General features: G+C 45.8%; 1 protein-coding gene across 4 annotated transcripts; it reads left to right on the top strand.

Annotated features, from left to right (window-relative positions):
- Positions 1-1,133: 1,133 nt before the first annotated feature.
- Positions 1,134-13,240, top strand: SERTAD4 (SERTA domain containing 4). Of its 4 annotated transcripts, none has more exons than XM_064414338.1 (4): positions 1,134-1,916; positions 2,255-2,441; positions 2,817-2,932; positions 5,884-13,240. In XM_064414338.1, the coding sequence occupies exons 2-4, from the start codon at positions 2,270-2,272 to the stop codon at positions 6,637-6,639; spliced, it is 1,044 nt and encodes a 347-aa protein (XP_064270408.1). In that variant the 5' UTR covers positions 1,134-1,916; positions 2,255-2,269; the 3' UTR covers positions 6,640-13,240. The 4 variants fall into 4 exon arrangements, with proteins under 4 accessions (XP_064270408.1, XP_064270411.1, XP_064270409.1 ...); XM_064414341.1 differs by lacking the exon at positions 1,134-1,916 and adding an exon at positions 1,944-2,081; XM_064414339.1 differs by lacking the exon at positions 1,134-1,916 and adding an exon at positions 1,987-2,119.
- Positions 13,241-23,691: the final 10,451 nt, after the last annotated feature.

Here is a 23,691-nt window from a genome sequence, read left to right as displayed (position 1 = left end):
ATACTGAGACCTACAAGCTTTGTTTGGGGCTTTGGTTTTCTGGTGATTGGGTTTTTTCTCCCAGGGAAGCGATATTATTTATGCCTTGTTTTTATACAGTTTGGAAGCATGGAGAATGTACACGGACTGTAGCTGTTTATGGAAGTGAACTGGCCTGCCTCTATTAATTTTGCATGTTGTAAATAGCAGAAACAGTTCATTTACTTTTGTAGCTGTCCAGAAAACTGAGTTTTTCAAGATAAATTAGCAGCACTGTGCAGAAGGCATCCCAACGCTTCCTTCCTTCCTTCCTGCATGCTTCTGCTTGAGCTTAGAAAGACCTATTTGTGAGGAAATACAGTGAGATGCAGACTTGAAATCTCCGATTCTCATTTAAAAAAGTAAATTCACAAAGAGGTGTTGAATTCATTACGAGCAAAGGAATCCTGACTTCCAGAAGTAGCAGTGAGCTCCTTCCAACCTTTATTCTCTCAGGACAAACACTGAGTGTTGATGTCTTGCCAATGTGAGAAGATTGATGTGCCCCTGTGAATGATTCCTCCATCTGGATTCATGAGAAGAGTCCATTTGTGCTTTCTAATGACGGTGTAATCTTTTCAGATACAAAATATCTTACTTTTTAGCTAGTTCTTGGGTCACTTCTTAGCCCTGCTGTCACATCAGCAGACTGACTCACTTGTTTTGACCACTCCTTCCATGTGTTGCTACTCAGCTGGTAAGAAAAGGTGTGGGAAATAAATCATATCTATTGTCCATGTCAGGGATAACTTTCAATGAGCCAGTCCAGTGCCTTGCCATTCCCTGTGCAGTTTCTTGGTCCAAGAAAAGCAAGATGGCAAGAAAAATGACCGAGGGCTAAATGCAGTGCATTAGCAGTAAATTGGCTCTGAGGAAGGGGTTTTAGGCACCTGTCAGTCTGGCTGCAGCGAGGCTGGTGGCCTTTACTGAGGCAAACTTCTTGGGGACCTCAGCTGCCTGTGCCTTCAGCTCCCGTTTTTGCCCCGGTGAGGAGGCAAGGCAGATCCATGCACGCAGGCATCCAAGACACAAACAGCGCACGCTGGAAGCCGTTTCTTAATAAAGTAGCAGCCTTGTGCTAGGATTTAAGAAAACAACTGGCAGATGTGAACGATTTATTTTTCCTCCCTCTTCTGCTGCGGTTTATTTTTTCCTCTTGTTCGAGAGCGCTCAGCTGCTAACACAAACAATTGCTGAAATTCCACCTGCCCACCTGCAGCCCCTCCTTCCCGCCGCCTGCTCGGGCCGTCGCCTTCCTCCGGGAGGGCTGCGCCGAGGGGAAACTACATCCCGCTTTCTTGGAGAGAGGAGGAGGAAGGAGAGGGAGGGGCCGGGCCGTGTCTGGGCGCATTGTTCCGCGCTCCTCTGCCAAGAAGTAGGTGACTATGAACTCATCCCTCGCTCCTCGCAGAAAGTTTGCCGCCTTCCCCCCCTGCTCCCCTCCCCTCCCGCCCGCTGGCGCGGCAGGAGGCAGCTCGCAGCCCGGCGCTGGCCCCGGAGTCCCCGCTCCTGCTTAATATTCCGCCCGCTCCGCCGATGTTGTGCTTGGCTCCGGTGGGACCGCAACTCACGGCGTGAAACCGGAGCCAATTTTCTGTCTTAGTCTCGCAGTGTTTTGACTGGAGGCAGATCCAGTTCAGTCCGATCGGGGCTAGTGGAAACAACTACCTAAGTCTCCGCTGTCTGTATCGTTTGGGAGGGAAGAAAGAAGAAAGGAACGCGATCCCGGACTGCTGGGCGCGCTCTCTCTCTCTCTCACACACACACACACACACACACACACACACGCACGGCAGACACACGCACCCAGACAGGCAGACTCGCACCCCGCCGGTGCCGAGCGCGCCGTGCCACCGCCGCCGGGAGGAAATGGGAAGCCAGTGAGCGGATCCGTGCCGGTGTGTGAGCGCCGCAGGGGCCGGGAAGGGGCGGCGGGAGGAGCGGGAGCGCGGCCGGGGGCGGCGGGAGCGGGGCCGGGGGCGACCCGGGGGCAGCGCGCAGCAACTCCCGGTGCCGGGGACCCCGCGCCCTTTGTGGGAGAGGGCTCCGCTCTTTCTCCTGCCGTAAGGAGTGGGGGGGAAAACCCCAGACGCGTGTCTATGTGAGATCGATATGCGTATGTTTTTAATATACGTGTGCGCAGAGGTCTGGCTGCTGGGGGCCGCGGGGGGCGGAACGCGGCGGGGCGGGGGGCAGGTGCGGGCGGCGGGCGCTCACCGCGCTGCTTCGCTTCCAGGTGCCGGCGCCCGCGATGACCCTGGTGCTGCCCATGCAGCGGCTGGGCCGCCCCATCGCCGCCGAGGGAGCCGCCGACCTCGCCGCCTACCGCGCCCTCTGGGAGCCGCCCTGCTGCGGCCGCCCCGGCCCCGCCGCCCCGCCGGCCCCGGCCCCGGCCCCGCCGGCCCCCGGGCCCCCCGCCGCAGGTAGGCACCGCACCGCACCGCACCGCCGCGGGCACCGGGCGGCCCCGCGGGGCCAGGCAGCGGAGGGCGGGGGTCTCCGCGGGCGAGCGGGGCCGCAGGTGCGCGGTGCCGCGGCGCTCGGCATCGGCGGAGCGGCCGAGGGGCAAAGTTGTCCGGAGCCGAGCGCCCTGCGGCGGCCCCGGCTCCCCCGCCGCCGCTCGCACCGGCCCCGGGTCGGGCGCTCGTCAGGAGAGGGTTTATTTCTGATCGCCGCGAATAGATGCGAAAATATGCGGCGGCGTTCTCCTGTAGCGCGAAGGGAAATGAAAAGTATTTTGTTTGGAGAACCTCCGGCAAACCGCATGTCATTTGTCATATCTGATTTATTACCCACAGGATCACATTACAGGGGAATTTCAAATCCTGTAACAACATCCAAGATCACATACTTTAAAAGGAAATATGTGGAAGAAGAGGATTTTCATCCGCCACTCAGCAGCTGTACACATAAAGTATGTTTTCTAATAGTCATTATTTTTACCCTGAGTTTCAGATGCTTAGTAACACTCGATTGACCCATTTCCAGAAGGCTGAAATACTCTGCTGAAATTAGGAGAATGATCCAGCTGTTTGCTCAGAAACAAACAGTTGTCACTTCTTCACATTTATTGTTGTATTGTCATCAATTGCAAAAGAAGCAAAGGCGTTTCTGCATTAACAACCACTGCAAATGGAGATGCTGAGAATAACTTTTCTTTTCAGATTTTTTTGTTAGCTAGTTCATGCCATGCTTACAAAAACAGATCTGTAACAGCATTTAAACAACAAAAATGGAAGAACATAAGTGAAAGATTTCCCACTCATATAAAACTTTCTTTCCAGAGGGGAAAATAGTAAGAGGTTCCATATACCCCACACTGGTTACAGATCCTCTAAAAAAACAGAATGACTTGGAAAGCAAATACAAGTTCCCTCAGTATTTAATCGTGTTTATTAAAAAGCCAATAACTCACAAAGAACAGATTAATAAATTAAAGAATTTTATTTTTTTTTACCAGGGGAGAGATTAGAGCAAATATTTCCCAGGCCAGTGAATACATAAATTGAAATCTGACCTTTTTTGTGAGATTTTATGCTCCTCTTCATTAAGGGCTCAGTTCTGTGTGGAACTGAATGCCCGGGATGAAGGGGTGAAGTACTTAAGGATAGCTCATCCTTAAGGATAGCATCCTTGTCTTGTTGACTCCTACCTGGCCCATGAAAGTCCAGTGCTACCCATGTTCTCTTGGCAACAGGGGAGGGATTTCTGTAGAGGAGAAGCAAGCATTAATGCTGAGCTCAGTTCCCAAAGACCTTAGAGCAGGTGAAAGAATTTTCAGCCAGAAGTAGAGTTGTCTGGAAATAAGTACCTGGACCAGAAAGATGAAAAATTGTCCCATTGTTAATTTCAGAAGATGTCTGGTCTACTGCCAGAGCAGTGAATAAACAGCACCAAGGGTGTTGAAAAAAGTGCTCTGGTTAGTGAGTGTCTCACACATGTCACATCACTCTCCCAGTTTTCAGCCAGTTTTTTTTTTTTTTACAAGATTGTTGGATTTTTGTATCAGTGATTAATTTCCTTACAAAGAGGGAGAGGAGGAATAGTTATTTAGTCTTTTCTAATAACAATAAAAAGCAGTTGTAGAGGCATTGGTAAGCTAGACCTAGCCACTGTTTTGTGCTGTTGTTTGCAGAGGTGTAACACGTCAGAAACTCTGGGTCACCAATTTCTTCTGTTGAGCCCAAATACGTTTTCTTCTTTGCAGCACTGAGCTCTGGCAGAGGGAGGATGCCCACCAGGTTTCCTTGAATTTCTTACATGTTTATACCTCTGCCACCCAGTAAAGAGTTATGTTCTGAGATTACTTGTCTCATAGAGGGTATGATGGTAGGGCCTGGAGCCTCTCTCCAGAGGGCTGTTGGCAAACATGGAGAAGAAAGCCTTTGACTACTTGTTCTTACTGGTGTCCCTCCAGTACATATCCCCAGGAGAATCCCAGTTCAAGGCTTACTGGTTTGCTCCAGGCTTTAATGGCTTCACTGACTGTTGCTGCATCAGGTACAAAGGACGCAAATGAACCTATAGGCTTAATATAATTTAAAATGAGTCATTTATTATAGAAAATTACTCTCTCTAACAAAGAGCTTCAGCTGTGAACTCATATGAAATTATGGCCAATTTTTGTTTTTATGAGGCACTGTGCTGGTTCTAAGCCTCGCAGACATGACCAGGCTGTGGAAAGAGCTAGAGGGCTGAGGAGAGCTGAATGGATGTGAAAAGCAGCTGTGCTTTAAGCTCTTTCAGTCCTCATAGCTACGACTTCCACTCTGCAAAAATGCTGTAACCATGTGGAAAAGGGAAGAATGATCAAGCCACAGATGGGGGGATTTAGAGCAGTCTCTCTTTGTGCTGTGCTGCTCTCCTCCTACGCCAACGAAATTCTTACTAAAAATGAAAATTAGTTACTAGTGCTTACAGTAGCATGCATTGCCCCCTCTCTTATTTTGATTCCCAGGGTAGTGATTACAGTGCAGAATTCGGGGCCTCCCAGGGGCAGTAACCTGCTCACGCTGCCAGTGCTGAGAAAGGGAGTCCTGGAAGGACCATGGAATCTGTGGGCGTGGAGCCAGGATTTCTGCAAATCCCTATCCTCTCTTCTTTTCCTGACCTTATCCCTGCCTATCTGCATTCCCACCGGTCCTGTAGAGCACAGGGCGTAGTATGCAGGCCAACAGCTGCTCTCCAGATGCTGGGATGCTTTGAGATGGCTTTCTCCCTGCCTCCCTCCCTGCATGCACTTCTGTGCACAAGAGCAGTGTAAGAGCCTGGCAAATGGAGACCTCCTCGCTGGAGGGCCTCTTCCACTGGCAGCAGATTAAATGCTCCAACACTTGCTGTGTGAGGCGATGGCTGCTGGCTGCTGCTGCCTCTTGCAAACCTTGGCACTGCAGGAAGGACCCTTGCTTGGCTTCACAGCTTTGCAGAAGCCCCACGGGGCATGATGGAATTGGGTCCATTTGCAACAAAAGGCCCCCCTAGCCATCACTGGAGCAAAACTGCACAACAAGTTTATGTTCTAATCCCAAATGTAATTAAAGAGCCAGATGTGTGCATCTGGATTTCACCTCTCCCCCCTTGGATTTCTGCCCTGCAATTGCCTCTGTGGTGTAATGCTCAGCTACTTACCTCCTAAGATCAGCTGCTTACCCCCTAAACATGGGGGAATGCTGTGGCCAAGAAAAAGCCAAGAAAAAGGACTCTGGCTACAAGGATGTTCAAAATAAAAAGAGATTTAGATGCCTCAGAAAAAAAAACCAGAAAAGTAGTGACACAGAGGGAATACTTTGCTTAATTTCCTTTCTCCTTGTCTGGAACAAAACTGGTTGCCTTCAGTTCCATATCATGTGTTTTTTGCATTTTTAGACAATCTCTGTGTTTGAGGAGCGGGCCCATATTCTCTACATGTCTTTGGAAAAGCTGAAATTCATTGATGATCCTGAAGTCTACCTGCGCAGATCCGTCCTCATCAACAATCTCATGAAGAGAATCCATGGAGAGATCATCATGCAGAACAACTGGTGCTTCTCCACCTGCTCCTTCAGTGGCACCTCCCCACAAGAGTGGTTTGTGCCTCAGGACTGTCCATACAGAAAACGCCTTCGGATGGCAAAGGAGGAGTACGAGAAGCTCCACATGTGCTGCTTCTATCAAGAATGTGGCAGTCACTATTTAAATCTACCCTACTCTGTTAATGCTAGTACAGAAAGTAATTCCTCTTCTTCTTCCTCCTCCTCCTCCTCCTCCTCCCCTCCCATCTCTTTGCCAAGCTGTTCCCAGCAGGTGGATTATGAAGTTGGCAGCACACCTTCTTACAGAAATGATGACCAGCTACCTGCTAATGAAATATTTTTCACTAATGGCAGGTCTCAGAGTAATCAGGAAAAGGCAAAATTTAATGACAAGAATGGAGGTAATGAACCTGAGAGAGAAAGCATCACCCTAAACTGTGAACCTGTAAGAGGCACCCATGCTCTTGAATGTAAAGGCAAATTTTATGACTGTTTTGAGACTGGATGTAATGACAAGAGCAACATAAGTGAATCTTGGAAAAAATCCTTAAGGAAAAAGGAATCTTTACCAAGTAATAAAATCTGCTGCAACAAAGGAAGTAAAATATGAGGCATCTTTCTTGCTCTATTGAAGCATGCACAGCATGTTCCTTCTCTACCAAATTTTTATTTTGAATGGATTTTTTATAGTTTTCTACTAATGGTACAATCATGCCACAAACGTGACGTGTAAAGTGGAGAGCGGATTGCGTAAAGTGTCTCTGCCATCCGCATCAGGAGCTATTTATAAATGTGGAGACTTCAGAAAGAACACAGTTGCATTACTGCTGAGCACTGTAGTCTATGCAGTTATGGTGGAGCTTTCGTTGCTGAAAATGCCAATCAGCCAGATGGGGAAAACATATCGTTTTACATATCCCCACCCCCAAGAAGTCTGCCATTAATTAAGAAGAACCTCCATTATGTTTACCAAGGAATGAGAAGTCTGGTAAACAAATTGATGCTACCAGCAAGGATGATATGCTCCTTGTAACTCAGTATTCATTCTGACAAAGGACTGTCTTCATGGATTGGGAATAAACCATCCTTACGTTTTGTAGTGATACTCTTGAATTCCTGTATTCAGCATCTTGTTCAACTGACAAAATAGGACATAGCATAAAGAAATAACCTGTTTATGGAATCTTAATCATAATCAAACATGCAGCTCAAGTACTTGCATGTTTTCACCTCGGCTGTAATAACTAATGAGGTTTGTTGTTACACAAGACAGGTTTTTTTTTGGTGCCTTACTTTTTGTCTTAATTTTTGCCAGTGTGAAAATTAAGTATGAATCTGATACAGCAGGGATTTAACCTAAACAGAGATTAAAAAGAAACCCACAGGGTGGATCAATATTATTAGAAACCTTTAACCTTTGAAGTACTGAGTTCAACTTCCTATTCAAACATCTCTGTTCTTCCTTTTTGATGCTCAATTGCTTTTTGATTTGCCATCCTTAGGAAGGGATTTAAGAAACAATAGAGAGATGTCTCTTGTAAACAAGCATTCGATGCTTGAGTGTTTCTATGGCAACTGTCTGTTGCTGGGGCTCTTTTTTTTCTTCTTCGTATAATGAAGTTCATGACCCAGTGGCATGTTTTATACTTTATTCTGTTTCACATAATTTCTATATTTTAGATTGCAAAAGCATGCGGGAGTTTTCTATGACTTTTGCCGTTGATTTAAAAAAGACAAGAAGGCAAAAAGCACAATGTTAATTAATAATGTGGCGATAAATGCAGTTTTATCTGAATGAATGTAAGGGGTTTAATTTTAAAAAAGAACATTTTGGAGATTTCAGTGGCTGAGAACAACATTTAGTTATCCCTAGGTAGATTGATTGCAAATGTGTGCTGTGTAAAATGCCCAGAAGACATGAGCTGGGGTTGGACCAAGAGTGAGTCTTAGATTCACCAAATTAATTAGTTCCCACACTCCCCATAACAACTGGCAGAATGTGCTCAGCAAAATAGCCACATCCAGGCCACAGCTGACTCATAAATAGCTGCCTGTTCCCACAGCATCTTGCACTCCGGTGACATCTCCGCTTTCTTCTTGCCCAAAGGGTGAAAATCACCTCTGTGCTGGGGGAGCAGCCACTCAGTGCAGGGCATGAGTGTCCCCAAGGGGAAACAGCCCCATGCTTGGCACTGGAGTCAGACAGGTCTCTGGGACTGAGACCTTCTGCTTTGGGTTTCATGGGTTCAGCTGGAGGAGTCCTGAGCCATGGTTATTTTGGGTAGCAAAATTCATTTGCAGACTGTATGGTCTTTTTCAGAAAGCCCGGTGGTCGCAGGAAAAATCTACCCAGCCAAGGTGACCACAAACACAGCAGGATATAAATCAATGATAACCTTTATGAAGTCAAGTGAGTGTAAACCGATAAGTTTGTAAGGGTTATCATTGGGAAAAATGACAAATAAAGAAAGTACAAGTCCCACCTGATTTCTCCAAGACAAAAGCTTTTTTATTAATAATAATAATATTAAATATAGATCTCATTCATACAGTGTATGAGTAGGATCATCATTTAGACATTTGTCCACAAGGACCAATTTTTTTAAAAAACTGATTTTTCTTGTGTTATATCCAGATAGTCTAGTAATGTCTGCTCTTTTCCAATATTTGATAAACGCTTGATGTTTTAAGCTTAAATATTAGGTGCTTGTATACTAACGTGTTGTTGTAGTAAAGTGAAATTTCCTTGATATATATTTATTAAAATGACCAAAATTCATTTTAATTTTACATCTCCAATGGCTACTGGGTCCTTTCCCCTATGTTCCCCTCCCTCACCAAAGAAAGCGCCGCTTAATCAAACTGCTCCCTGCTCTAGAGATTGCACAGCAGTTGACTGTGCACTTCAGGCTGGGTCTGTGAGGCAGCTCAGCCTTGCCAGGGTTTCAGGAGCATTTAGGACAGTCTGAAGGTGCACTGAGAAGCAACAGATTCTCTGTACACTTGCACATACAGCCAAGGAAAACACCTGGCCAAATGCTGCCCAAACCACAAATCAGCTAACACTTTTGGGGAGCTGAAAGCTTTTTGACCCTAAAGGGCTCCTTGGTCTTCCAGAACAAGCCTGCACACACAACCTATTGCAGAGGCTTCTCAGTTCAATTTGCACAAGCTGAAGTGATGGATCAGCAGATCTTTGTCTACTCTGGCCTCTATAATGGCTTCTTTAGTTCCAGAGACTAAAGATTAATAGGTTAATCTGGAAATTAACCTGTTACAGCTCTAGACAGTCTTATTGTCATCAGGGTGTATAAGGGAGGAAATGCCATCTAATGAAAGTTGGCTCACAGATGAGTGGGGCTTTATGCCTTTCTCTGGACCTTGCCTCACAAAATAATAGCAAATACCGAAACTAGATGTGTTGGAGTCAGGAGTCCACTGCTGGCCTTACAAGAGACAGAGGTATTCCACATTAGAAAAGAGAGGTGGAAACACCCTTGTCCCATCCCCAGAAAAGCAATAGACCTTGATAGGATCTCCATCCTGGGCTAGACCGAATGGACTTAAATTCAATTTGATTTATGGCATGTGAAGACTGTAAGCCTTATAGGCTTTTTCCCCACTGCACACTCCAGTGTTAAGGACATTTTGCTACTATCAAAAATTTTCAAGAAATAGTTCTTTTACAAGATTATTTCAATGCTTTTCATCCATATGTTCCCCACATAATTGTTAAATGAATGCTCCTGAACTTGATCCTGGCCTACCTGCCAGATAGAGCTGGACAGAAGTGCTTCTCTCTAGGAAGATTGTTTTTCTCTCTATCATAAGACACTTTGCTCCTAGAATGTACGACTATAAAGTACTGTGCCTTTCAGCACATGCCAAACAGCAACAGAAAAAAATGTTTCTGTTGTCACATCAATTTTGCTGTCGCTAGGAACAGAAGTGTCATTTTATCTTCAGGATCTAGGTAATACATTTCACTTGGAAATGCAAAGTTCATTTGGGTTTAAAAAGTCATGTTTCTTTTTCAAAGCACGTGGCATAATATCATTGTGCTTCATGTATACTCACTACTTTTGGTAAAATTTTACTATTTTTACTGCATTAGCTAATCTGTTGAAACAGCTTAACATGGGTACTGAAGCATCCTCAGCACTCAGACAGCCTCAGCTGGCAGTGATGTGCAGTGCCAGCAGAGCAGCTGGTTCTGCAGGGAAAACAGCCACAGCCTGAGCCACAGAAATGAAGTGCTTCTTTCAGTCCTGAACGTGTTACGCCCCTAAGCAAAATTGTGGCAGAGACTTTTTTCACATTTCACCTTCCTGCATGCCCTCCATCCTCCTTTTACACCCATCTACCATCTATCCTTTTGTGTCTTACCATCATGATGACCATGACACACTGCCAGGGTGCTACGGTGTGTGCCACCACCCTTTGGGTTTGTGCAGGGGAAGCAGGGAGCTGGTCCAGAGCCACAGCATGAGCTAAGGTGCTATTTAAACAAAGGAACCAGGTGGCTGCTCTGTGGTCCCTCTGGAGCCTTGTGCCAGTTGTGACCCCCCTCACCTAAATGACTTTTCCAGCTGCCTGTAGCTCAGATTGCCACTACGGAGTGATCTGGTGATAAGAGAGTTATGGCTGAAGCATAGAAAGAGGTGAAGGTGATTTCTAGCCTGCATTTGACTTGTGTCCTTTCATTGCCTTCTTGCGCTAAAGGCGTAGCGAGAGGTGTAGCAAGTGCAATGGCTGCTTACTCATGCCAGGAACCTCATTATTTTCTTAAGTTTTATCACAAAAAAACCCCAAAACCAAATGAGTCAGTCACATCAGGGAAAGGTTTAAACTGCTGTGAGGTAAAGGATTTCATCTGGTGTTGTACTCAATGAATGCAACTCTCACAGGGAGGCCTCCCAAAGGGACCTGACCTTTTACATTGTCCATCCCTTGCTTCGCAACCTCTAAGACAGGGGCTGCCCTCACTTTCTGGAGGTCACCATTTGGGCTCCTCAGTACTGGTATGAGCTTTTCTACAGCTGCACGAAGCACCCCAGAGGCTTTTCCTGGCAGGGTGCGCAGAGCCTGTTAAAATACCATAGCCAGGAAAGTGTTTCAAAGGATCCTGCTGGAAATGTTAGGAGATGTGAATCTTCCACATCCCATATAACAGCCAAGCCGCTCAGTCACAACTACTTGGAATACACAGTAATTTCCTGTGTTTTTTCAATCTCACTTAAACTTCTCTGACAGATGGGGAAAGATGACTAAACCAAGGGAGTTTACAAAAGTTCGTCTTGTGGTGTTTGCAAACTGTCTCTGTGAGGTCCATTTTCTCTAATGTAAACACAGCCGTGGCTGGGTGCCGAGTGCCTTTGCAGCAGCTAATCCTGCTCAGCTTAAGGCTGCACAAACGAGGAGTACCCAGCCAGCCAGTCCACTCTGGGGGCTGAACATGAACCAGCCCTGGGGCTGAGGGGTGTTAGGGGGAGACCTTCATTTTCTGGGCTCCAAACAACATGAAGCAAAGCAGCTGTGGCTCTAAGACCAGACTAAGTTTACTATGCTGGGTCAGAGGCTTTCCAAGGGGCCTTGGGTCAGGTGTGGAAGGTTAGATAAAACTCCAGGGTAATAATCATGTGAAAGCAATTGCCTTTGGAGCTGTAGTTGGCCTATTGTTGTTCTTCCTAGTCTTTAAATCACTGCCAGGAAGGGAGTACACCTGGGGGAAAGTGGAGTTTCAGTTCCTTGGCTTTGCAGAAGTGGTGCAGAGTATGCAAAGCTTTTTCACCAGCTCCAGCTGAAAGGCCGGGAAGGCAAATGTTTTAACTTCTTTTATTGCTCAAGTTCCCATTGCTGAGGAATGCAGGTTGTGTGAGGAGGAGCCATAGATAGGTGGTGTGTGTACACTCAGAAGTATGCATGAGCAGAAAACACCAAACGCCAACCCCAAACACCAACAAAAGACCCCAAGGCAGAGAGATACTGAATTTGAAAAGTAACTCATCTTCTATAGCTAGTAATTCTTATGAATTAATCCAGCATCACTCTCCAGTGTACTGTGGAGAGTCATACTGGGATTGCAGCAAGACAATAAATGGTCTGTCTGCTCAAGGTCAGTCCATTTACAGCTACCTCCTGCAGTGGTGCTTTCCCTGTGGAATACCCCACTAGGCTCATCATTCTGTATGGGGTCTGTGTCTGCCTCCTGAAACCACTAGAGGCTCAGGTCCTTGCAGAGGAGGATGATGGACTGTCAGTAGCTGGTGGTCTTCTCTCCTTCATGATACTGGCCTGTAGCTGCCACAGTTGTGCTTAGCAAGCTCAGAGGGATCCCACAACATCCTTCTACCATCCCCTCACTGCCTTCTATTTCAAATGCAGTATTTTCCCTCGTGAACTATGACTGGTGTCAATGGTCTCTAGCAGTTTGCTGGCTGGTATTTCAGAGATTTTTGCAGCTGGGTGATGGGTCATGAGACCCTTAGCTGGCATGAGATGATGCTGTGCTATTGATTTTTTGAGAAATTGTGCCAACAATTTCTAAGCTAACCACCCACACCTTTGGTTATTATTGGTTTTGTCTTTTCCTCATTTTCTTAATCAGAATAAGTTTTGAAAGACAATTTCTCTCTTCCACCCCACATTTTGTGGGACTGGCTAGTCCGTATTTACTTCTTTTAGTAAGGAAAAATCTCTGCCAGTGGGAGTTGACGTTGTGCAGCAGATTGTTTTCAAATCCAGTTTTATTCTCAAACTCCAAAATGGTTTGTCTCTCGGTGTATGTGTAAAATCTGTGCTCTATTCCTTCATAAATGCTAAAAGCCCTTGCAATAATTTTTTCACACTCCATCCATTGCTTTTTCAGGGCAAAATCCTCTGTACTTTGGTCTATGAGCAGGTCCCACTAACCAGACTCCTCATCCTCTTTAGTGATACAGCTGCCATGGGGCCAATTATTTCTTTGAGTACAGTAGTGTGTGTTTGGCTCAAAATGCAGTTGTCCTTTATCGTTCTTACAAACCATCAGACAGTGAACATAAATCTAAGTGTTGCTACATTCTAAGTATAATGTACTTTCAGCATCGTTTTCTTCAAACTTATCTTCTGTGAGTCTCAACAAGTATTGCTAAAGCCACTGGCATTTCCCAATTACTGTTAGTATTGTAATTAGCATTAGCCTGAAAATAAAATTTGACTAATTGTGTAAATCTTGAGCAGCCTATGTTTTACCTGTGGAGGCTGAATATGTATTATTCCTTCTTTGACCCCTTCCTCTGTGTAACAGATTGGTTTCTGGCTTACCAGCAGACTAACTGGCATGATGACAAATCTCATTTTGTCTTTTCAGAAAGAAGTAAGGCACACAGTGTTAATGCAATCCTGTATATCCATTGAAAGATTGCTCCAATACAGAAACTTTAAAATAGCCTGTATAAGCATCACAGGCATGAAGAAAATCTTAAAAGACAAGTAGGGCATAAGCTACTGTCAGATCACTTTCCTTACTCTGCATGCAGGCTGAGACAAGGATTTTCATTGTATGAATTTATCCACCCATTGGAAGCGCCTGTTTGCTAATACCGAGGCTTAAAGATGACAGTGTAATGTCAGCCTCTGAGGTATTTCACCGGTGACCATTATAAATAAGGCACTCAGCTATCAAGCTTGCCCTCCATTCCCAGTGATCCTCTGAGCCTCCCAAGCTGCTGGTGGACCCCAGTAGTACCCTTCCAGCTGCCAAAGCTCCTTTTTCCCCTTTGAATATTTCCATATGCTATCAGTATCCATATTTCTAGGGTCTAGAAACACAGGGACATGACAAACTGTCTTTTAACTGAATATCATCATAAATAATGGAAAGGCAACCAGGCTGATAATTTTATTCTTTTAATTGTGAATAGAGGAAACCTTTTTTAAAAAATTACTATTATTTGGGAACGTAATTTTAATTTATATAATGCAACCCCAGAATTTTCTGGCTATCATGAATCTGACACCCATGCACCAAAAATCCTTCATGATCACACAGCCCTACCCTGGTGGGTGCCAAAATCAGAACCTCGGCAGAGCCTCTGAGCTTTGACTGGATGTTTTCCTACACTGCCTCATTTTTCCCCTTTGCACAGAAGTGCTGAGAAGATGCATGTGGAGGGGGATGGTACCTGAGAGAAAAATGTAAATCATAGCAACCTGACTGTCAAGAGGGTATCACTTTTTATTTCCTAGCTCATGTTCCCAGCAACAGTGGAGCTGCAATATTAAATTGTTTTGTTTCACTTCTCGGCTTGGTTTACTGGTGCCAGAATAGCTGCAGCCCCTCGAGCACAGAGGTAAGGGGACCTTGCAACTGAAAGCTTGCCTGGAGGTTTTGTTCCCCTTTGATAGGTCGGGCTGGCTCTCATTGCAGGAGCAGCTGGGAAGAAATAATTAGCATAACAAAGAGCTATATTATAGTATTGCATTGTGCATTTGGAGCCTTCACATACCTTCACTCCTTCGGTTACATGCTACATAAATCTGAATTCCGGGTAGAAATGGAAAAATACAAACTGAAAAAGAACTCAGCCTTTAACGTGAAAATAATTTGAATACTCTGACTGCAAATGTAGAGCCCCCTCAGTGTTTTGGGCACAGCCGTACTGCGAGTGCCAGTGGCTGTCCGTGCGGCTGTTCGGAATGCGTGGCCAGGGAGAGCCGCTCTCCCCGCCTGGTGGGGGTGGCAGGTTCCGAGGGGGATGCAGGACGAGTTCTTCCCGGCACACAGGAGCTGATGGACTGAGGTGGCGATGACCAGGCAGCCCAGCAGCCGCTTTCTGCCCCTCCCAGCCCAGAGGTGCTGGGTTACCAAGGAGAAGGCTGGGGGTGCAAGTATTTTGTGTTTTGCTGTGTTTTCATTGTTGGCAAACAGCAAAGCTGTGCTGCGGGGGCGTTGGCGATCTGTACGGGTTTAGTTGCACAAGAGGTTATGAGCCCTGCAGAAAGCTCCTTTACCTGTCCAGGTGCCTCCTCTGGGAGCTCCCAGGTGTTGTGCCCTCTCCTCCTGTCTTGCTCACAGCAAATCTGTCCCACGTGTCTATTACTGCCCCACGGCAGAGGCTGGATGGTGCCTACAATGGGCTGTGGCATTTGCAAAGCCCGTGGTTCCTTCCCTGGCTCATTGGGAAATAAACTTACACCCACTGTGCCTGCCCAGCTGCCCACTCACTGCAGCATATTTTTCTCCTCCCTTTTCCCCCCCATTTTGACTGTTTCTTTTGCTGAGGAAAATTACCCATCCTGGGAGTTAGAAGAAATGCAGAGAATGAAGTAAAAGGAGCAAAAATTTCCCAGGGAAGGTTTTTCAGAGCTGATCCTCCCCTGGGTCCAATATCTGTCAGACGTGCTTGCAGCGCGCAGCTGCATCATGCTGTCAGCAAGAGGGATTTAAAATCTAACCCGCATATGCAACTCTTTCTCTTGCTCCTTTGGATTGAGGATCCCTGGTAGGGCAGGAGAGTAAATCCCATCCTAGGAGGGCGGCTCTGTCAGCCCTGCACGCAGCCTGTATTGCAGCAGGGAGCTGAAAGCTCCAGCCGTAGTGGTAGTGATTTCTGTAAAACCTGGATGTACTTTACCCAGATACTTGTATCTGTACTCTACCCCGATATGTGTATTTGCAATGACTCATCAAGCAAGGGGCTGCAAATTGAGCAAAGACCCTGGAAGATCCTAGTGTTCTGTCCTGGTTGTACATGAGATAGAGAGGCTGCTGTGCCTCTGCCTGAGGTAACTTGAGGGAAGAGCCAGAGGTAGGCTTAGAGGACAAGACCAGAGCACTGCAATAGCACTTGATGGTTCTTAAAAGGTTGTGGAAGTTCAGGAAGCAAAAACTTTCAAACAGTTACTAAGGACACAATGTTGTTCAGGCTTTATGGTTGTGATTGTGATAACAAAATTTATCAGAGAAACAAATTTGTCAAAACAAATGAGACTTTTTACATTTAAACCACACTGACATTGTGTTGTGCTTTCCTTCACAAGCAATGTCTAAAACAAGAGTTGTATTTGAAAGAGACTAGTGAGAAAAAATTACACAGATCTATTCTTTTGTTTACTTGGTGCACTTGACAGCCCTGAATACAATCAGGTTCTCTGCTTTGCCTGTACAGTCTGTCAGTCAGTTTTCTGACATTTGTTTGAGCCTTTACATAGCAGCAGAGAAGACAGAACTGGATTTTATAAGGAAATATGTCCATGGAAACACAAAGGGTGCTGATGGATTCAGAGGTAGGGAGTGTCATTGGGTGATACTTTGCATTCATCCATTTCAGGGGGAAAAAATTCAGCAGACTGTTGGGTTTGGGTTTTTGGGGTGGGGTTTTGGGTTCTTTGACATGGTTGTGTTTTTTGTTTTGTGGGGGTTTTTTTGTGTGTTTTTTTTTTTTTTGTTGGTTTGTTGGTTTTTTGGTTTTGGTTTGTTTTTTTTTTTTAAAGCAAAGACTGCTTCTTTGCAGCCTGAGAGCACAAAACACCACACATAAGCACTGATGAAATGTTAAAAAACAAGAGTTGAAAAAACAAAAATCTCAGCTAAGCTCCTGGCAGGTGTGGAAGCCACAGGGCTTTAGTTCTGTCCTTACAGTGTACAGCCACACACCCTGGTACAGTCTTCTTTGTTCATGATAAATACAGTGTGTCCCACATGTGCAAAATCTCTTTCCTCAGCTCTGCAATGGTAGTTTCTCTGAGTCTTATAGAGGCACCATCAGGTCTGTTTCCTCTCAGCCTGTTTCTAGCACTTCAGAAACTCTGTTGTTCCTTTCTACAACAACCATGTAGCTTCATCAGCCACATCCATCTACAGCGCCCATTTCCTGCAGCTCACAGTACTTAGATGGAGAAACAGGTTCTATGACTTCTCTTATCCTAACTTTACCCTTTCATAAGAAGTGTGGTCAATTTAAGCAAAGCATGGAGTATTGTCAGACTGAGCAGAGGAGGGCATGTACACCTCAAGTGAGATCAGTAATCTGGCACAGGGGGGAGACTGGGCAAGGCTTGTCAGAGGAGATCTGCTGGGCCACATACCACACCGGGACACCCATGTAGTTATTTCCTCCTTGCAGGGATTAACTGAAGAAACAGAAATTGAGCAGGATTGAAAAGTTTTTGAGGTCAGGGAAAGCAGTTGGCTGCAGTGCTATAAACCCTTGATGCTTGCCAGACCCACTGTACTTCCTGCAGGCCAGTACTGCAGAGGTTTGTAAGGTATGAAAAACCTTCCTTGAGAAACAGGAGATTAGAAAAATCAGAGAGTTTTGTGTGTGGATTTTATGGTAGTTATATCTATATGCATCTTCTTGCACCTCCAAGGCTTGGTAAATATTTGGAACTGCTTGGTGATTGCCAAGTCTGTACATTATGAAGGATCTCTGTGTCCAGCCTCATGTGTGCCTAAGTGGTCTTCTCTGACTGTTCCATTTGTCCTGCAATCTAACTTGCCTGAGACATGAGGATTCTGCTTGAAATATCTGCTTATGTTTGAATGAGACTTACGGGGGGAGAAACAGCTGCCTTATAGTTCTTATATGGTTGTCTGAAGAAGAGCTGCAGGCTTGCTAAGGCTCCCAGAACTGCAGCTACACAGCATCCAAAGCTGACTGCTCTGACAGGAAGCTGCATCTTTGACAAAGCCCTCTGCTGCAGGTGACCCCATGCATCAGCCCTCCTGCCCCTGGTTCTGCTCATCCTAAATAATTCTCTCTGATGCTCAGATGCTGTTAAGGGGCATCTACTGTGCCTTGGAACCTGGGAAATGGAGATGATTTGTGGTGTCTGAACTACAGCCTAACACTTTTTCTTTTCTTTTTTTTTTTTTTGCTTTGCATCAACACTGCTTTGACTCAAATTCTTTCAGACTCTACATCGTTGGACAAGAACTGCTGTCAGACTTTTTGCTTTGAAGCAGAAGAGAAACACCTCCAAAATTTGCTTAGCCAGTGCCAAAATATGGAGGAAGTCTGCCACAGTGCATGCCCTGATCCTGCTTTGGGGGAATCACTTAGAGCTGTTCCTGTTTTGACAGAGCTCATTTACCTCTCCCTAACTGCTGTAATCTCTTAAGAGTGCAATTGAGGTTGTTAATGAGAGTACCTTCATAAAGAATTTCCATATGCAAATTCCCAGTCTGAACTTTACTACAACAAAGTCTGGAATATATTTCTGTGCACCCACAACCATCATCTTTTATTGTCTGTGCACCATACCCTCCGCTACCTGCTCCGAGCTGCTTTCCACAAGCTGGAAGTTGTGAGCGTGAGTCTAATTTCACCCTTCAGTAAGCAGGGAATTCAGAAAATTTAGAAGTGCTGGGATCAACACCAGGCACTCACATCTGTGGTGGCTTTCAGAATTAAAGCTGTGTGTGTAGCTGCTACACCGTCATTTGCTCTGAGTGGGAACCTGAAACCTCTGCGAAGCCGCCTGCCCGCAGGCAGCGGGAGGCTCTGTTTGGTGTGCCGGAGGGAGGCTGGGTGCAGCTTGTCGGAGAACATGCACATGTGTGCACACATTCTGTGCTGGGCTGTTTCCTGGAGCCCTGGCCTTGTTCTGTCTTGTCTCTTGTCTCTGGGCTCCTTAACACGAGGGTCATTAGGACTGTTCACTCTGGCATTTGTTCAGCCACATCCTTCTCTGTATTAGACAATGTCTACCTTGTAGTGTTTGATCCTGATCCAGCAGAAAATCTTCCATTAACGTGACTTCAAGAGAGGAACGTATTTTTCCTGGCCTTGGTCTGTTGGAGTTAAAGGCGGTGTGCTACTTTGTACATTATGACTGAATCAAACTTCCTTTCATCAGCACCAGCTGAGGTGCTTTACGCCTAAGCTGGGGATGCAGAGCAAAAAACTCAGGGATCCAAGTCAGAGCAGGAACTGACCTGAAGTCATCATGCAGCCTCAGGTTGAGTCTGCATCTGTGTCCTGCTGTACTAAGCTGTCAAAGACGAGTAGCTCAAGAAGACCTTTCTTGTATCTTTATATTTCATTAATTAGTGGGTCCTCTCGAGCTGGAAACATCATGCTCAGTCAAACAGCAGAAATTCAATGTCATCTCTCAAAGAAAGACTGGATTGATTTAACAACAGTTGGAGAGGGCATAGCATACATGGAAGTGTGCTATTTAGTCTCTGCTGATCTTGATCTTGGGAAATGAAAACAGAAAAACAGATGTGAATTTATGAAGTGACATAAGGGTGGAAAACAGCAACACAAAGACACAGTGGGAAAGAGGACTATTTAAGATGGCTCTTGGCTATAGAATGGAGCAAGATAAAATTAAGTAAATATCAGCAAGATCTGCTACAATGTTGGAACAGCCTCCAGAAAAAAAAAAAACTGGAAGAGCCTTTATTTGAGCCACTCAACTAGCCTGAACAAGGTGCTGGAAGAGAGGCACTACAGCAAACAATTCTGCAACTGCCATAGGGCTGCAATGATCTAATAGTTCTTTTCCATTTTAATCTCTGTGATCCTACAGTTAATCATCACATATTCATTGTGAAATCTCTGCTCTGACTATTTGTTAAGCCTCTATGTAACTAGTGAAAATTCTATACTCTCTAGAAGAGGACAAATATAGGAGTTTTTATCCAAAATTACACCAGCCAGTGGGCTTGGAGCCATAATTTTGCAGGCAGAAATTTAGATCTAGGTCCAAATTTTGTGTCTCTACAATGGGCAGATATGAAACACAGCTTCTTTGTTTCTGTCTTGTGCCACTGTAGTAGCTGCTGCCAAGAAATATAGATAGTGAATCAGAGATGGGTGCTTTTCTCAGAGGAGTGACAGCAACCAGCAGTTGCAGAGCTTTGGACTTTTGAATGTAAGGGTGTGAATGGAGGCTGTTTTTTCCTTATGCTTTTTTCCCCTTACATCTTTCCCCCACCATTTCAAATGTAGAGGTTGGGTTTTGGGTGCAATGAAGATAGAGGTGGCCAGAAGAGAGTTCAGACCATTTGGAGCTACAGAAAATGCTACCTCTGATTTCTGACCTGCAAAGCATTGAGGAGGTAGGAGCAGCTGTGATCTAGGAATTTGGTTTTCTCATTCTGAAAGACGATTATGGATCTATGGATGTAAGCAACCCCATGGTACTATGTAGGCTTGCACACAATTACTTCTGGAATTACTTTTACATCACTCTGCTGGCTGTAAACTCTTAGCATATCCCAGAAATAAGAGTGTGTTTTGGGCTGATGGGTTCCCAAGCAATGAATTGTCAGATGAGCTGTTCACTGTTGCTCTTCCTCAGCTGTGGAGCAGGTGCAAGGGAAAGCAAGTAGCACTGCTGTTCCTCCTAATCAAAGGCTCATTGCTGGATGTTGCCTGTAAATTGAAGAATGTGGTGATGGCAAAAGGGCTGCCAACAGTGGACTGAAAGGACATAGAGGGGGAAGAGAAATGTACTGGGTCACAGAACTGGGTCATGAATTGAAACATATTTCTCTGAAATTTGCTGCCTTCCTTCTCTGACTTCAGTCATGGACAAGTAACTTCTCATTAGAATTTCCATTTCCCTCCTTTATTTCACCACCAGCTTCACATCACTCTTCCTTTGGTTTTCTTTAACCTGATCTTCTCTCTGATAGTCCTTTTCCATATGCATGCACTAGTCCTTATGTAGCCACAGCAGCAAAGAGCCCTGCCCCGCTCTTAACCAAAACTTTCTGAATGTTTTTAATAGTAACTCCCTTTTCCTTGAAATATTACCAGAGGGTCCTGACAAACAAATTGGGTAACTCTGACTTCCCTTGCAAACTTAGCTTTCCATGTTCACTCCATGCAGGACAGATAAAGAAGCCAGGTTTTTCCATAAAAGTTGATACTTTGTGCTCCACAGTGGATATGACAGGATGTGATTTAACAATGTACTAATGTCTTGATGATATTTTGCATCCACATTAGTAACATGAGCTGTTCCTGGGTATGAACAGATGAGCTTCTCATGAGGTTTTTCACTGTGTCAAGCATGGGAAGCAGGAGAAGCTGGAGGAACAGGAAGGAAGCAATTTTGCTTGTAAAGACTGTAATTTTGAGTTCAGATGGTTTTGTTTTCACCCAGAAACTTCATGAGCTGAAGCTTTCAAGTTGGTTTTGCATGGAGGTTCATTTTCTTGCCAATGCTGCTTCTTGGGTGCAAAGGGGAGGTCAGGGGGAGCTGAGGCAGACTGTGTTTTGAGACACAGTGCAATGCTGATCATACTGTCCATGTTCCCCAGCCCCTGACTCATTGTTGGTGGCTCCAGGAGGAAGAATAAGCAGTTGGTTATGGACTGCTTCAGGACATGTATTGCACATCATTCTGCAGCTTCTGCAGATCATCTGATAAAAGGCTAGAAAGCAACTCTGCAAAAATAGAAGAAAGAAAAAAAAAAGAAAAAAAAAGGAAGAGCTTTGCCTTACCAAGACTTAATCATAGCCCAGAACACTTAGTGGGGAGTTCAGATGACCCATAAAATACCCCAAAATTCAGTTATGCTTGGGAATAGAGTAAACTGAGATCAGCAATAAAAGAGCTTTTACACAAGCTGGGTGGATGCTGTAACATGCCAGGGTATTTTGTGAACAGTGCCTTTTGGGGCTATGTTATGGCAAGTTACATTTTGCACGGGCTGTGTCCAGAGATGATCTTCTTCTGGCATTTCTTCTTTTTCTGTTAATACATCTTCTGCTGCATTCAGCCATGGAGAAGAGGCAGTTTGTGTGCTTGCTTGGCATTCTTAAGTAGTGGAATTGGAAGTCAGGCTAAAGGAGTCCTAGGTAGAAAGGGCAGAGGGGTGCAGTAGTGCAGCATCTGCCAACAGATACACTGGTTAGAAAAAGTTGTGAGCTAAAACCCATCACAATATTTTGTACTGTTTTGAGGCCAAGAAGGGATGCCTTTATACAATTTTACCAATTGTACTGTGCCATTCCTGATTTCTTTAATGATCTTTCTCTTCAGTGGATGTTTCCTGGAATGCTTCAGGAAATATCCTGTCTTATTTAAGAAGGTTGTCTCACAGTAGGAGGCAGAGATAGCTTTCCTCTTGCCAACTAACTAACTTCCAAACCCACAAATTCAACCTCATGATGAGTGCATGTTGAAGTGGGGCTCTGTGTCCAGGGCAATCCTCTGATAATGGCCCAATTCATCAGGAAGCAGCAGGAGCACCAGGTCCAGGCTGCAGTGTCAGGGTAACTGTTCTCTTCTTGTCCTTACTCTCTTCTGCCTCTCCTGCTGTTGGCCCAGTTTGGATTGCAGTGGGCTGACCAGGTTGCAGTGGGCTGGCCATGGTCAGCTGTCAGATGCCCATCCACCCATCCCCTTGCTCCCCTTCTCAACAGGTCAGTGGGAGCAAATAAGATTAGGAAAAGCTCATGGGGCAAGATAAAAACAGGAATATCACCTACCAGTTACTCTTACAGGCATAGCAGATTTGACATGGGGACAATTAATTGATAATCTATTACAATATATTGGATAGTGAGGGTTAAAAATAAGACAAATCAGTACCTTCTCCCCCTCATTTTTCACAGGCACAACTTCACTCCCAACTTCTCTGCCTCTTTCTTCATAACATGGTGCAGGGGGTAGGAAATGAGAGTTGTGGTTAGTCTAGAACAGTTCCTCTCAGACACACATTCTTCCTCATTCCCATGCTCTGGTGTGGGTCCTCTCCATGACCTGCAGTGCTGCATGGGTGTCTCCACAGAGGAATCTCTGCTTTGGCACCTGTGCCACCTCCTTCTCACACCTGGGTATCTGCAGGGTGCCTTATAATTTTCCTCACACACTTTCCCTGAGGTGTCACCATCGTGTCTGTGGAGTTCAGCTGTACCCTGGGATGGGTCCACTGGGGAGAGGGATGTTTGAGGGGGACATTTGACAACTGTGTGCATGGACAAGGTCAAAAATCCTTGTCCTTCAGAGGTCACAACTTGCCACCAAGTCAGTCCCTCTCTGGCTCTCCTGGTCAGTTGCTGCCCATGCTGTTGTACCCCAGGGTACCCCCACAGTCAGTGGGGATTTCTCAGATCTGGGGGCAAGGAAGGGAGGGTGGTTTTTTGCCCAGGGTGGAAAAAATGGCAGCAAGAGAGGAGCTCTTGAACAGGAGTATTTCAGGGGAAGGCAGGGAAGAGGCATGTGTGCCTGGAGGAAGGCAGGGACTGAGGCGTGTTGGATTTCCTGAAGCTGTGGGATGTGGGAAGCGCTGTGGGTGACAGACTTGGACGGGGGTGAGGAAACGGCCCAGCACGGGGCAGGCACCGGCCCAGGAGGAGTGTCGGCCTTGCTGCGGGAAGGGGCCCTCCCCGGCCCTGAGCAGCCACGGACAAGGTGTGTCGCAGCTCCCAGAGCCGGCGAGGCTGGCAGGGAGCCGGGCTGGCCTTGCAGGGCTGGGCCCGCCATCCCCGCCTCTTTGAGCCCCCAGGGCCGGGGGCTCCCCGGCTCCTGCCACAGCCTGTGCCCACACCTGGGCACTGCTGCTGTCCCGCCTGCAGCGACCGAAAGCACCAAATAGGCTGTTCACCAGCCTGTCTTCTGACTGTGTTTTACGTAAGAAACGCAGAGCTTTGCTGGTTTTGCTTCCTAATTAACGATTCATCAAGACAGCTGCAGTTGAGCGTGGTTTAAAGTA

The sequence above is a fragment of the Passer domesticus genome, chromosome 3, assembly GCF_036417665.1.
Source record: "Passer domesticus isolate bPasDom1 chromosome 3, bPasDom1.hap1, whole genome shotgun sequence".
In the NCBI taxonomy this organism is placed as follows: Eukaryota; Metazoa; Chordata; class Aves; order Passeriformes; family Passeridae; genus Passer; species Passer domesticus.
Note: the sequence above shows the minus strand (reverse complement) of the source record. Positions and strands in the feature narration are given on the sequence as shown.

Bases quoted from the DNA above. Each gene is read 5' to 3' on its own strand.
- SERTAD4 (XM_064414338.1), top strand. From the start codon at position 2,270: ATGACCCTGGTGCTGCCCATGCAGCGGCTGGGCCGCCCCATCGCCGCC. The intron at 2,442-2,816 runs GTAGGCACCGCA...TATTACCCACAG, and splicing joins CCCCGGGCCCCCCGCCGCAG to GATCACATTACAGGGGAATT. The intron at 2,933-5,883 runs GTATGTTTTCTA...TTGCATTTTTAG, and splicing joins TCAGCAGCTGTACACATAAA to ACAATCTCTGTGTTTGAGGA.